Raw genomic sequence first — 13,267 nt, 5'->3', positions numbered from 1 at the left:
TCAAAATTGAAATATTAATGGAAGACAGTCATTGCATTCATCAACCTACATGCTAATTAATAGGATTATTGTTACTTTATAGACGCGAATATGCCTTCTTTTCACTTCAGTGTTATGAATCATTGGCATACATGAGAGCCTCTCTCTGCGCATGTTTGTTCTTAGTAAATTAGTCCGTTTTTTTTTTAACGGGCGGTTCAAAGTCTCGCAATTATATTATGTTTTAATGAAGACATCGCGTTTATCGAATATTGTATTTCACCGAATCGGATACATTTTTTTTCCAGATATGTAGATACTCTTTCTGAGCAGAGCGAAGGGAAACGGCGTTCCAGAGCCAGCTGTCATATGTGTTTATTTCCAGAGAGGTCGGTGGCTGTCAACGTGCCTTTCTTCCGTCTATCTACGGACTGTGCTGCGCCATTGAAATTCTGCACGTCAGGCACAATTTGCCGTGCTTTGGCTTGAAGTTCGCAAAATTGTGACACATTTTGTCCGCGTTTTTAGTTTGTAATTTAGATATAGCTGCCTTCACATACTGCAGTGTCGCGTGGAACGCGCGTCGAGGACGTAGTCTGGAAAGTTTCCTTGTAATTTAATTCAGTGGGACGCGCTTCGTTTATACTTTTTTTTAAAAATCGGACTTGTTGGTTTTAGGCACGGTCTTCGCAATGGGTTGTCATTCGTAAATGACATTTTATACTTTGGGCTCAACTTTTTTTTTTTTTTTTTACTCACTCAGTCGTGTGTTTATAGCTAGCAATTATAGAAAAACGTTAATAAAAAGTTAGCGTTTTGAAAGGTAGTTACGTAACGTTAGCTGGCTGCCATTGTGTGGGCGAGTTTGGCGAAACTTGTGAAAGCGAGGTAACGTTGCAAGTAATCGAACAAACTTTTAAAAAACGTGTGTTTTAAAAATTGATATATATTTTATTTTCAAGTTTACTTGTTCACTTGATAAGTGTATTCGCTTTAAATTGATTCTATAGTCAAGCGGACGTGTGTTTTTGACAGATTTTCCGAGTTCAGTCCTGTTTGTCTTTAGAGGGGCGTTTACCCTGAAGTGTCAAACTAGCTGCCCGGACTCAGTTTGCTACATGTATGTGCACAAGCTAATCTGTAGCTAGCTATGATATTATTTAACGGTCAATGATTGTTCTAACGTTATTGTACTGCATCATAGCAAGCTTTTTGGTAATGTCAATGCTTATATTCTCCTTGAATCTTTTATAGCGAATTCATGTTTTCTTGTGCTTAATGTCTGATTTACATCTAGCTAGCAAGCTGAATTCGGTGCATTGCTAGCAAACGTACATGGCTAATTTTTGACGGCAGCTACTTTCTTTTAATGTTTGACACCCCCAGATATTTAGATTTGTTAGCCATTTCGTGCGCTGTTATTTTCTTAATCTATGTCAAGGCTTTTTAACTAGCTAACGTTTGATATATTTCCGTCTCGCGTGGAAAGTAGAAAGCCATTCAGCTAACGTTGCACGATAAATATTGGCTCTGAAGACTGTTCGGAAACCATAGATCTCATAATTCCAGCAAACTCGAACTGGAGATGAACTAGCTTGGAAAACTCCCCAAGTTTTGATACAGGTAACATTAGCTAGTCATGTAATCAAATTTGTCTTTTGATTGCATCTTATTTGTTGTATTTATATATATTTAAAAAAGTGATCTTAAATTATTAAACTAGTTATATCTGCCTGCCATGCATCCTGTATATAACGTTACACCATAAGTTTAGCATGTATTTTTTATTTATTGTGGAATGATTTAGCTATAAGGTAGTGTGATCCCTTTGCTATTGCTTCTGTAGTTCGACGCCCACCATATCAGTGTAAAATGAGGCGACTCAGTGCTGTTAGAGCATTATATCACTGTCGACCCCTGAGCCCATTGATGATTTCATTAGCCATACTAGCTAAGCTTAATAGACGTTACTTTTGTTTTGAATTAAGGTCTGATAATCACTTTCTCCTGTTTGACTTGATGCAATTGCCGGTCGCAGCCAACAGGTTGCACCACTGCGGCGCTTCGTCTAGCTAGTACAACTGGACATTACTGTGATAACTAAACCGTTTTTGCGCCCAATCACAGACGGCCAGATAACTGTTAAAGCTAGAGCGCTCCATTTTATTTGTAGCTAAATTACACTTGTATTCTGATTTTTGTTTTATGTAGAATGTGAGATTATAAGATCAATCAATAATAACGGCTATGGACATAAGATATGATGAGCCGCTGGTATAAAAATAGTGATTGAACTGAACGAGAATGTTTAGTTCAAGGTAACGTTTTCAAATGAAATATAAACATTAAATGAGCGAACATCATCCGAGAACAACATACTTGCTGTTATGTATAAATACAGTGCCCTCCGTAATTATTACAGATACAGCGAAGCATTTAAAATAATATTTATTTGGCTTTATACCTAAGGTTTGGAGTTGAAATCAAACTATGACTATGAGGTTAAAGTGCAGACTCATCCATATCGTGTGAACCGTTTAGAAATTACAGTAATTTTTGTATATAGTCTATTTTAGGGGACAATAAGTATTGTGACACATTAACTTAAATGTTTGTTAAAGGAATAAGTTAAATATTTGCTGCCATATTCCTTGCTCACTATGACTACATCAAGCTTGTGACAACACATTTGTTGGATGCATTTGCTGTTTGTTTAGGTTGTTTCAGATAATTTTGTGCCCAATTAGAAATTAATGGTAAATAATGTATTGTCTTTTTGTACATACAAATAAATGTTTCTAAACACTTCTATATTAATGTGGATGCTACCATGATCAAAGATAATACTGAATGAATCATGAATAATTATGTGTGAGAAACAAAAATATCATACCTGAGAAAAATGCAAACCTCTATTGTAATGGTGAGAGGTTAGCATGTCTTGGGGGTATGATATTTGTGCTTTCCCACATCATTCATTCAGGATTTTCCATAATCATGGTAGCATCCTACACTAATGTAGAATTTCATTTTTTTTTAAAAACATTTATTTAACTAGGCAAGTCAGTTAAGAACAAATTCTTATTTTCAATGACGGCCTAGGAACAGTGGGTTTAACTACCTGTTTAGGAGCAGAACGACAGATTTGTACCTTGTCAGCTCGGGGGTTTGAACTTGCAACCTTTCGGTTACTAGTCCAACGCTCTAACCACTAGGCTACCCTGCCGCCCCAATAAGAAACATATTCTTATTTACAATAAAAATGACAGTACATTATTTTTATTAGGCACAAAATAATCTGAAACACAACCAAAATAAACATTTGTGGCGTCACAAGCTCAATGTAGTCATTGCATGCTATGAATGTGGGACCAAATACTTATTTTTTTACTAATTTAATACACATATATGTGAATTTGTCCCAACTAATCTTGGTCACCTAAAATGGGGAGCCAATATTCAAAAACGGTTCACCCAATATGGATGAAAATACCCTCAAATTAAAGCTAACAGTGTGCACTTTAACCTCAGTCACTGTTTGATTTCAAATCAACATTTCTGGAGTATAGAGCCATAGGAAGAGTTCGATAGGCTCTACATTCATTTAGAAAGCTTCACAAGGCAACAACATATTCTAAGTCCGCTATCCAACCAACAAGAAAATTATAGGGGATACCTAGTCATTTGCACAACTGAATGCATTCATTCAACCAAAATGTCTTACGCATTTAACACAAACTCTCCGAATCAGAGATGTGTGTGGGCTGCCTTAATCGACATCCATGACATCGGGGAGCAGTTGTTGTTGAGGGATAACTGCCTTGCTCAAGGGCAGAACGGAAGATTATTATCTTTTTCACCTTTCGGTAACAGGCCCAACACTACGCTAGGCTACCTGCTTAAAGTAAGATTGAGTGTTCAGAGTGACCTGCCTAAGAAAAATAGCCATTCTTTAATAACCACAGTGAATAGGTATAATATATCAGTTAGCTTGTTACAGTCACAGTGAACATTATTGAAGAAATGGCATTAAGTATGATATATGTCTGATATATTTTCAAAGGTTATGGGGGAAAAGCATTTAGCAATGTTTGAATTTAAGCTAGTTGAAGGTCATGCTAAGTTATGTATTCTAGTAAAGTGGTCCTTCCTCCTTAAAATACAGGCAAAGCTTGGGAATGCCAGTCTGAAGACTTGCACTTGGCATGCTCCCAATCTGTACAGTTGAGCGTCCCTCAGGGTGACTTTCTGTTTATCACCGTTTTTATTATTTCATAAATAAAAAAATAAAAAAATTGAACCTTTATTTAACTAGGCAAGTCAGTTAAGAACAAATTCTTATTTACAATGATGGCCAAACCCGGACAATGCTGGGCCAACTGTGTGCCGCTCTATGGGACTCCCAGTTATGGCCGGTTTTGATACCGTATTAAGGTTAACACTCTTTCAAAGTTCTACATTATAGCCTACACCTCTGTTTTCAGGATTTGTGGTCTTTTTACTAGTTTATTGGTAGCCATCTTGTCAGTAAAAACCCATGTAGCTACAACATTGCAGTATTGTCCCCCACTATTAAATCGGGGAGGGAACTGTGGATTGGTCTGTCTGTTCATTAGTCAGATGCGATATCTGACAGCACCTTCCTGATTTTGTGGAAACTTAGGTGAATGATGCGTCTTGCCATAGATCTGGGATTTAAAAAAAAAATACTCTGATTGGCCCAAGGCGGGAGCTTTAACTCAATCAAATCAAAGTTTATTTGTAACGCGTGCAGAATACAACAGGTATTTCACCTTACTGTGAAATGCTTACATACAGGCCCTAACCAAGAGTGTGTTTTCAGTAAAAAAAATAGGTATTAGGTGAACAATGGATAAGTAAAGAAATAAAAACAACAGTGAAAAATAACAGAAGTGAGGCTATAAACAGGCACCGGTAATTCAGGCTAATTGAGGTAGTATGTACATGTAGGTATGGTTAAAGTGACTATACATATATGATTAACAGAGAGTAGCAATAGCGTAAAGGTGGGGTGGCGGACAATGTAAATAGTCCGTGTAGCCATTTGATTACTTGTTCAGGAGTCTTATAGCTTGGGGGTAAAAGCTGTTGAGAAGCCTTTTGGTCCTAGACATGGTGCTCCGGTACCGCTTGCCATGCGGTAGTAGAGAGAACAGTCTATAACTAGGGTGGCTGGGGTCTTTGACCCTTTTTAGGGTCTTCCTCTGACACTGCCTGGTGTAGAGGTCCTGGATGGCATTCAGATTTGCCCTAGTGATGTACTGGGCCGTACGAACTACCCTCTGTCGTGCCTTGCGGACGGAGGCCGTGCAGGTGCCGTACCAGGCAGTGATGCAACCAGCCAGGATGCTCTTAATGTTACAGCTGTAGAACCTTTTGAGGATCTGAGGACCCATGCCAAATCTCTGAAGTTTCCTGAGGGAGAATAGGCTTTGTCATGCCCTCTTCACAAACTGTCTTGTGTGTACACCAAGGAACCTGAAGCCCTCAACCTGCTCCATTACAGCCCTGTTGATGAGAATGGGGGCATGCTCAGTCCTCCTTTTCCTGTAGTCCACAATCATCTCCTTTGTCTTGATTATGTTGAGGGTTAGGTTGTTATTCTGGCACCACTCGTCCAGGTCTCTGACCACCTCTCTATAGGCTGTCTCGTCATTGTTGGTGTTCAGGCCTACCACTGTTGTGTAGTCGGCAAATTTAATGATTGGGTTGGAGCTGTGCCTGGCCATGCAGTCGTTGGTGAACAGGGAGAACTGGCGGGGACTGAGCACGCACCCCTGTGGGGCACCAGTAATTAACTGAAATTTGTGAGTCACACCAGAGAGGAAGAGGCAAAGCGAGAGGTGTAACTGGTCTCAAATCTGTCTTCTCCTGCAGGAGGTGTTTATATCACTTAAAATCTGAGTTGTGTACTTTATTTTTGAGTTGCGCCTGTTCACATGCTTATCTGCCCTCTCATTGGATAGAATAGTTACACCTGATCTTGCCTCCTACCTTCCATATTTGAAGACATTTCTTGTTGTTGTTAGAGCTGCCACTTGAGTATTTTGTCAAGATAATGGATAATCTTGGTCACACACAATAACTGAAATGTGTTAGTCATGCGATATCTCAATTGGCACAGAGGTAGAAACTGCATCATTCGTGTTGGATGACATGTTTACTGTTGCTGTCATATTGAGTCAGTCACGAAGCCAAGAGAGGTGTGATTGAAATTATTGCATTGTATAGGAACATTTGTAAATAACACAGTACCCATTTCTATTCAGACATGTTTTAAAAATATTTTTTTATCTATAATGTTGGTGTGCATTTGAATTAGAATTCTGGTGGTTTTATGAATTTAATTACAAGCATTTTCTAAACCAGTGCTTGCATTCCTGTGTGTGTGAAACAGGATCAAGATATGGATCCAGGTGGACTGAAACACAGCAAGGACAAGGGCTTGGCTTTCGGTAAACTGTCAGAGAGCAGTGTAGAAGGAAGCTTCTCGGGTGACACAGGTGATTCCAAGTCCACCACATCAACCTCCATGATGCATCTGCCAGGCTCCAGACCCCAGCCACCAGCCAGAGACTCCGCCAACGGACTGAATGTCTCTACGACTCAGATGGAGCTCTCCACAGGGGGACTCACTATAGAGGAGGCTGAAGTGAAGGTAATGGAGAAGGCCCTTAGAATGCAGCAGCCACAGAAACCGCAGCAGAACCAACAGCTGTTTGAGAACTTTGCTCTGTTGGAGGCGAGTATTGCAGATTTGAATCGATCCAACACCCCAGGGAGCTCTGTACTTGGACGCCCTCATGACCTTTTCTCTCTGAAAACGGAGAACTTCTCACCCATGGATAAAGACAGGCTTGACATGGGGTCAGTCAGCTTTGGACAGTCACAGAAGGACTTGGATGTCAACGAGAGGCTCCTTGGCGACAATACAATGGACATTCTGCAAGATTTGGACTTGCCTGGCTCTCTGTCTGACCTGAATGAGTTTTACGTGTCTGACGAGGCTGCTTTCCTTTCCTCCCTGTCAGTGGAGGATGTCCTGCTCGAGGACGGCAACATGGAAACCAAGCCCATAGACTGTAGCAATGGGGGAAACAGTACAAATGTGGACAGCGCGGACCAGCAGAAGCAGCTTCTGGAGCCAGGTGTCTCCATGCCTGTCATCAAGACGGAGGAGGATGCTGACACCTCCTTCATCCAACTTTGCACCCCAGGGGTCATCAAGCAAGAGAATGATCGTCGGAGCTATTGTCAGATATCCAGCCTGGACTTGCCTAGTACCCACAACTTGGTGGGCTCCATCAGTGGGCAGAGTTACCCCTATGGAGCAAACACCTCGACGGCAGTGAGTCTTCAGCAGGATCAGAAGCCTGTCTTTGGCCTGTATCCCCCACTGCCCTCGGTCAGTGACAGCTGGAACAGAGGCAACGGATACGCGACTGGATCAGGGATGTCGAGCTCATCTTTTCCTGTCAGCTTCAGCAGGTAGGTTACTCATGACCCATGGATTTAATCTAGGCGATTGTGCACTTTTGAATGGTTAATGATTTATGAATAAGTATGGATTTTAAGAATATAAATAGATTTTTATTTCAACATTTTACATCCCTGAATGTGAAATGTTCTTTTAGAGATGCCTTTGTAAGCCTAGATAATTGTCTTAACCTGTTTGGTGCATTATATTAATCACGTGTTAGTTTTATACAGATTTTTTTCGGTTCAGTTTCACACAATTCCAAGCTTTGTTGTTTAGTCTATTATAAAAAGGAAAGGACTGAATGTGTCTGTGTAGGAGACGTGCTACTTTTTTTTTCTCAATCTGAATTGACCTGGCACACATCAAGCTCTGAACTTGTTGCATGCCGTTGCTTTCTTGCAAATGCACTCATTTATTAATGAATCGATTAGTCAGGATGTGTTGTCAGCTGGGAGGCCACATGTACAGAACTGTTTTGCTCTGTTGCTTTGCTGTCTCAGACCTTTTTTTCAGCACAAACACATCAGCCCCTCAGTTCTCCTTGCTCCACCCAGAATTTGAGTCCTTGGCCTTTGCTACTCTTAAAGTTTCTGCATGGTCAATCCGTCGACTGCAGTGGCCCTACAGCATTTACGGTGATACGTCCTCTACAGAAGTCGCGCATAAAGCTCTTGCGCAAAGCTGTTGTCAAAGAATTCAGTTTGTGTTTATACCCCCACCTACCACCTACCATCGACCAACCATGTCAATGCGGAGCTATATGGAGCCCTCCGCATTTGTTACAAAATCTGAGAGATGCATGTTGACACGGTACGTAGCTTGATTTGGCTTCTGCATGCCTCTGGAGGCTACGCAATTGCGTCACACCCTCCATACGAAGCCTCCGGCCACATTTAACGGATCAAGCATAAATTGTCTTTCACTGTGTATCAGGAGGATTGATACTGGGGGAGGACGGATGCGACAGTACATAACTGCACATTTATTGACTGTATGTACAACAGCAGAGGCTAGAATTTAAAGGGTAATATGTCATTGGTCATTAAGCACTTGAGCAAACAAGTATATTTTGCTTCTGTGCTGTGTTTGCTCAAGCTGCTGTTCTTTCAGAGATTTAAAATGGACACAATTAGTTGACTTGCTGTTTTTTCCCCCCCATGTATCGCGCTCTCATCATGTCACAATGTGAGGGCTCATGGTACGTTTGTCAGAAGATCTTTTAAAACAGCTTTTCTTAAAATATGGGTCTGTGACCATTAATGGTGGGTTGTGATGTCAGCATAAATTTATGATGATTTAATTAATTACTACTATCCACAAGTTCTTAATAATAATACGCACAATCTTCATGAAATGCAAATACAGCGATTGAGTTTCTCTCTTGGTTTCATATCAACTTTTGAGAAATAATGAGGAGTGCCCACAATGTGTTTGGTGTGGGGGAAGTGCTCAAAACAAGCAAATTAAAATGATATGTCCTTACCAAATATCCACAGCAGGGCAGTAAACTCAGGGAGTTCTTTCAGAACAGGGCATAATTTAATTTTAATTTTGAAATGTTTTATTTAACTAGGCAAGTCTGTTAAGAACAAGCTCTTATTTACAATGACGGCCTACCGGGGAACAGTGGGTAGCTCAGGGATTCGATGCAGCAACCTTCCATTTACTGGCCCAGCGCTCTAGCAAGGTATTGTTGTCATTTTATAATGGATGATAAGCAGAAGTAAGGGAGTACGATCTCTCATAGTAGTAGCTGTGTGTTCCTCTTTCAAACAATCCCCTTGTTCACAGCTAATAGCTAGCTAGTAATGCTAGCCAAAGCAAGCTTGCTAGCTACTGATAACAGTACATATGAAGTAACAGTACTTTTTAAGATTAAAAATGATCAGGCCTCTTGTTCATCTTATTGTAGAAATAATTGTTGAAAACAAGTTTGTTGCTGGTAAAATACAAGTAATACTTTTTATTCTAAAAAGGAAAAACTGTTTGAAGCAAGATGCTTTTTGAGGCAATCACACTTACACAGTTCTAGGTGTCTTTTCTACAGCAGGAAGCGGTCTGCCTGACTGACTGAAGGCAGATGTTCTAATCCAGTTTGGCACCACATACCTGTGAGTCAGTGTTCTCAACTGGCGTACTTAAAAAAACAAGTACAGAAACCATCTCAATGCTGAGCATGACCTCAGTGTTGCACTGTCATACTGAGCCCAGAATAGACATGCTTGTTGAAAACTTCAACCAGCCACACACCTCTCATTAGACTGTGTGTGTTTTCTTGTCTACATATGTGATGTGATCAATCAGTTTATTCTACTTCAGAGTGAAAATCATGTCTTCTATTTTAACAGCCACAGTTTCAACCTAGACAGATATTTAAGTGTTTTTTCCCCCATTTAAAAAACAACCTCTTTTTATATGGATATTTCATTTTGTATTTGTTTTAGGCATTGAAATGTACCGATCGTATGGTTGCATGTTTAAATAAGCAAGTATCCCAGGAACACACAGAATTTGTCATTTGGGTCCCAGGCTGAAAAAGTTTAAGAACCCCCTGCTCTAAGATTTAAACGACTTTTTATACATTTAAAATATTGGGTTTTGTCCTAAGCTAACATACAGTATTTGTTTCTCAGTTAAATGTTTGGAGATGGGCATGTTCATAGGGAGTACAGTGCTGCAACAGGCTTTCCCATCGAAAGGAATTTCTACATATATTGTGAAATTATCAACAGTTTGTTAATAAGCAAGACACAGTTGACTAATTTTTCCTATTGCCTCAGACATTTGACTTATCTCCAATGTGATTTTAAAAATGGCCTATAATTGGATTTTAAAGGGGAAATTTGGGCATCAGTTTTTGGACTGAAATGAATTTTTAGGCATAATATTGCATTCTTCCAGATGAAATGTTTCTGAGTGGGTGTGTTAACAATACTTTTATTTAAAAAAATAATATATATTTATATATATATTTTTCTTTTTAAAACAGTTTGAGCAAGCATGAAAGATGGATTGATTATTTCATGTCTGCTTTCCTTTCTACTGTTATTTTACTGGTGCTCTTGAAATGTGTTATTTATTACCTAACACTTATTTTTAACTGCATTGTTGGTTAAGAGCTTGTAAGTAAGCATTTCACTGTAAGGTACCTGTTGTATTCAGTGCATGTGATGAATAAAATTCTATTTTCATTTTCTCCATTAACTTTCGATGACATTTTCAATACCATCTATTCACAGTGGCATTAACAAAACAACATAGGTCTGTAGACTTAAAGTAATCCAAATATAGATTCTTGTAATGAAAATACAATGAGGGTTTCTTTCCGTGATGCCGGACAACGTGACCAGATTTAAATTTGCTGTCCTTTTGAGAAATTTACCTGACCCATGTGTTGCGTGCTTAGCCCGTTAGTGCGTCCACCCACAGTGCTCAGAATGACAGAAATCACATTTAGATTCAAACCATGCAACTCCTGTAATGAAGCAGCCAATAAAATGAATATTTTCTAACATTTTCCAAAATGCAGTTTGAGGGAAAACACCATTCTGAACAGTGCACCTGATGCGAGTGATTCTAAATGTAACAGAGATGAACGTCTGTTAGAGGGTGAATCTGAACATGCAACTATTGTGCCTTTTTAGCTTCTGGACATCAAAAGAAAGTTGATATGAAAACCAATAGAACAGGAGAGAAATGGCGTACCAGGAAGTATTTTATAAAATGGTTGGATTTTGCCAAGGCTACTTTGAAGCAGGGTAAGATATGCCTCAATATGAAGTAAAAGATTCAGGTTTCAAAGCTTTTCTTTTTCTTCTCACAATGCATACTGCCTTCAGCATGCATTGTGAAGTGCTGATAGCCTGCCTAACGTTGCCTGCACTTGACTGTCAACTGGGAGGCGCGCTTCAATTACCAGTTGAGAAATAAAAATAGTAGCTCTTTTTTAATTGTGGACATCCACTGTTTTTAACACGATATGCATTTACAATTGATACAAGTATGATAGTTGTGTTGGATAAATTGAAATGCTTGATGATTAACAAATACACACGGCAATTGTGGTTGGACGGTGTCCAGATGTTCATATCCTCATAGAATAAGGCTGTAACATAACAAAATGTGGAAAAAGTCCAGGGATCTGAATACTTTCCAAATGCACTGAGCTTGTCTGATGCTTTAAGCACACTGTTCTGATTAAATTCTTAAGACACACATGGATCAAGGAAAAAAAGTCTGATGGTCACACTGTTAATAAAAATGACTGAGTGCCTGTTTGACTATTGCACGTTGTCTTGCTTTCCTCCTCACTGCAGCTGTCTTTACGTGAAACATGTAAGCATCACATGCATGTGACCAATAGGCTGTGTCAGGCCCTATCATAATCACATCAAGAAATTGGTTATACCAAACTCAACACAGTAATGTGAGAAAGAAACTGGAAACGCGTGAATGTTTACTAGTTGCTTGGGGAAGGGGAAGTCAGATCTGTGGAAGACATTTGACTTAGTTATGGAAACTACGGGAGATCAATGAAAAATAGAGGGTATACACTAAAGGGAACACTTTAACAACACAATGTAGCTTCAAGTCAATCACACTTCTGTAAAATCAAACTATCCACTTAAGAAGCAACACTGATTGACAAATTTCACATGATGTTGTGCAAATGGAATAGACAACAGGTGGAAATTATAGCCAATTAGCCAGACACCCCCAATAAAGGAGTGGTTCTGCAGGTGGGGACCACAGACCACTTCTCAGTTCCTATGCTTCCTGGCTGATGTTTTGGTCACTTTTGAATGCTGGCGGTGCTTTCACTCTAGTCGTAGCATGAGACGGAGTCTACAACCCACACAAGTGGCTCAGTTAGTGCAGCTCATCCAGGATGGGACATCAATGCGAGCTGTGGCAAGATGGTTTGCTATGTCTGTCAGCGTAGTCTCCAGAGCATGGAGATGCTACCAGGAGACGTGGAGGAGGCTGTAGGAGGGCAACAACCCAGCAGCAGGACCGCTACCTCCGCCTTTGTGCAAGGAGGAGCAGGAGGAGCACTGCCAGAGCCCTGCAAAATGACTTCCAGCAGGCCACAAATGTGCATGTGTCTGCTCAAACGGTCAGAAACTCCATGAGGGTGGTGTGAGGGCCCGACGTCCACAGGTGGGGGTTGTGCTTACAGCCCAACACCGTGCAGGACGTTTGGAACTTGCCAGAGAAGATTGGCAAATTCGTCACTGGCGCCCTGTGCTCTTCACAGATGAAAGCAGGTTCACACTGAGCACGTGACAGAGTCTGGAGACGCCGTGGAGAACGTTCTGCTGCCTGCAACATCCTCCAGCATGACCGGTTTGGCGGTGGGTCAGTCATGGTGTGGGGTGGCATTTCTTTGGGGGGCCGCACAGCCCTCTATGTGCTCGCCAGAGGTAGCCTGACTGCCATTAGGTACCGAGATGAGATCCTCAGACCCCTTGTGAGACCATATGCTGGTGCGGTTGGCCCTGGGTTCCTCCTGGGTCCCTCCTAATGCAAGATAATGCTAGACTTCATGTGGCTGGAGTGTGTCAGCAGTTCCTGCAAGAGGAAGGCATTGATGCTATGGACTGGCCTGCCCGTTCCCCAGACCTGAATCCAATTGAGCACATCTCCCTCAGGAGACCATCCGCCACCTCAGCAGGAGCATGCTCAGGCATTGTAGGGAGGTCATACAGGCACGTGGAGGCTACACACACTACTGAGCCTAATTTTGACTTGTTTTAAGGACATTACATCAAAGTTGGATCAGCCTGT

General features: G+C 40.7%; 1 protein-coding gene across 3 annotated transcripts in view; it reads left to right on the top strand.

The window, feature by feature from the left end:
• Positions 1 to 225: 225 nt before the first annotated feature.
• LOC124014148 (glucocorticoid receptor) overlaps positions 226 to 13,267 on the top strand; it is a 112,960-nt gene continuing 99,918 nt past the window's right edge. For 2 of the 3 annotated variants that reach the window (XM_046328911.1, XM_046328894.1), the window contains exons 1-2: positions 226 to 1,602; positions 6,398 to 7,488. In XM_046328911.1, coding sequence (XP_046184867.1) covers positions 6,407 to 7,488 — 1,082 coding nt within the window. In that variant the 5' untranslated portion in view covers positions 226 to 1,602; positions 6,398 to 6,406. The remainder of the gene's footprint in view (positions 1,603 to 6,397; positions 7,489 to 13,267) is intronic. The other variant, XM_046328903.1, reaches the window with a different exon arrangement.

The sequence above is a fragment of the Oncorhynchus gorbuscha genome, linkage group LG02, assembly GCF_021184085.1.
Source record: "Oncorhynchus gorbuscha isolate QuinsamMale2020 ecotype Even-year linkage group LG02, OgorEven_v1.0, whole genome shotgun sequence".
NCBI classification, from domain to species: Eukaryota; Metazoa; Chordata; class Actinopteri; order Salmoniformes; family Salmonidae; genus Oncorhynchus; species Oncorhynchus gorbuscha.
The sequence above is the reverse complement of the archived record's forward strand: the minus strand, read 5'-3'. Positions and strand labels throughout refer to the sequence as shown.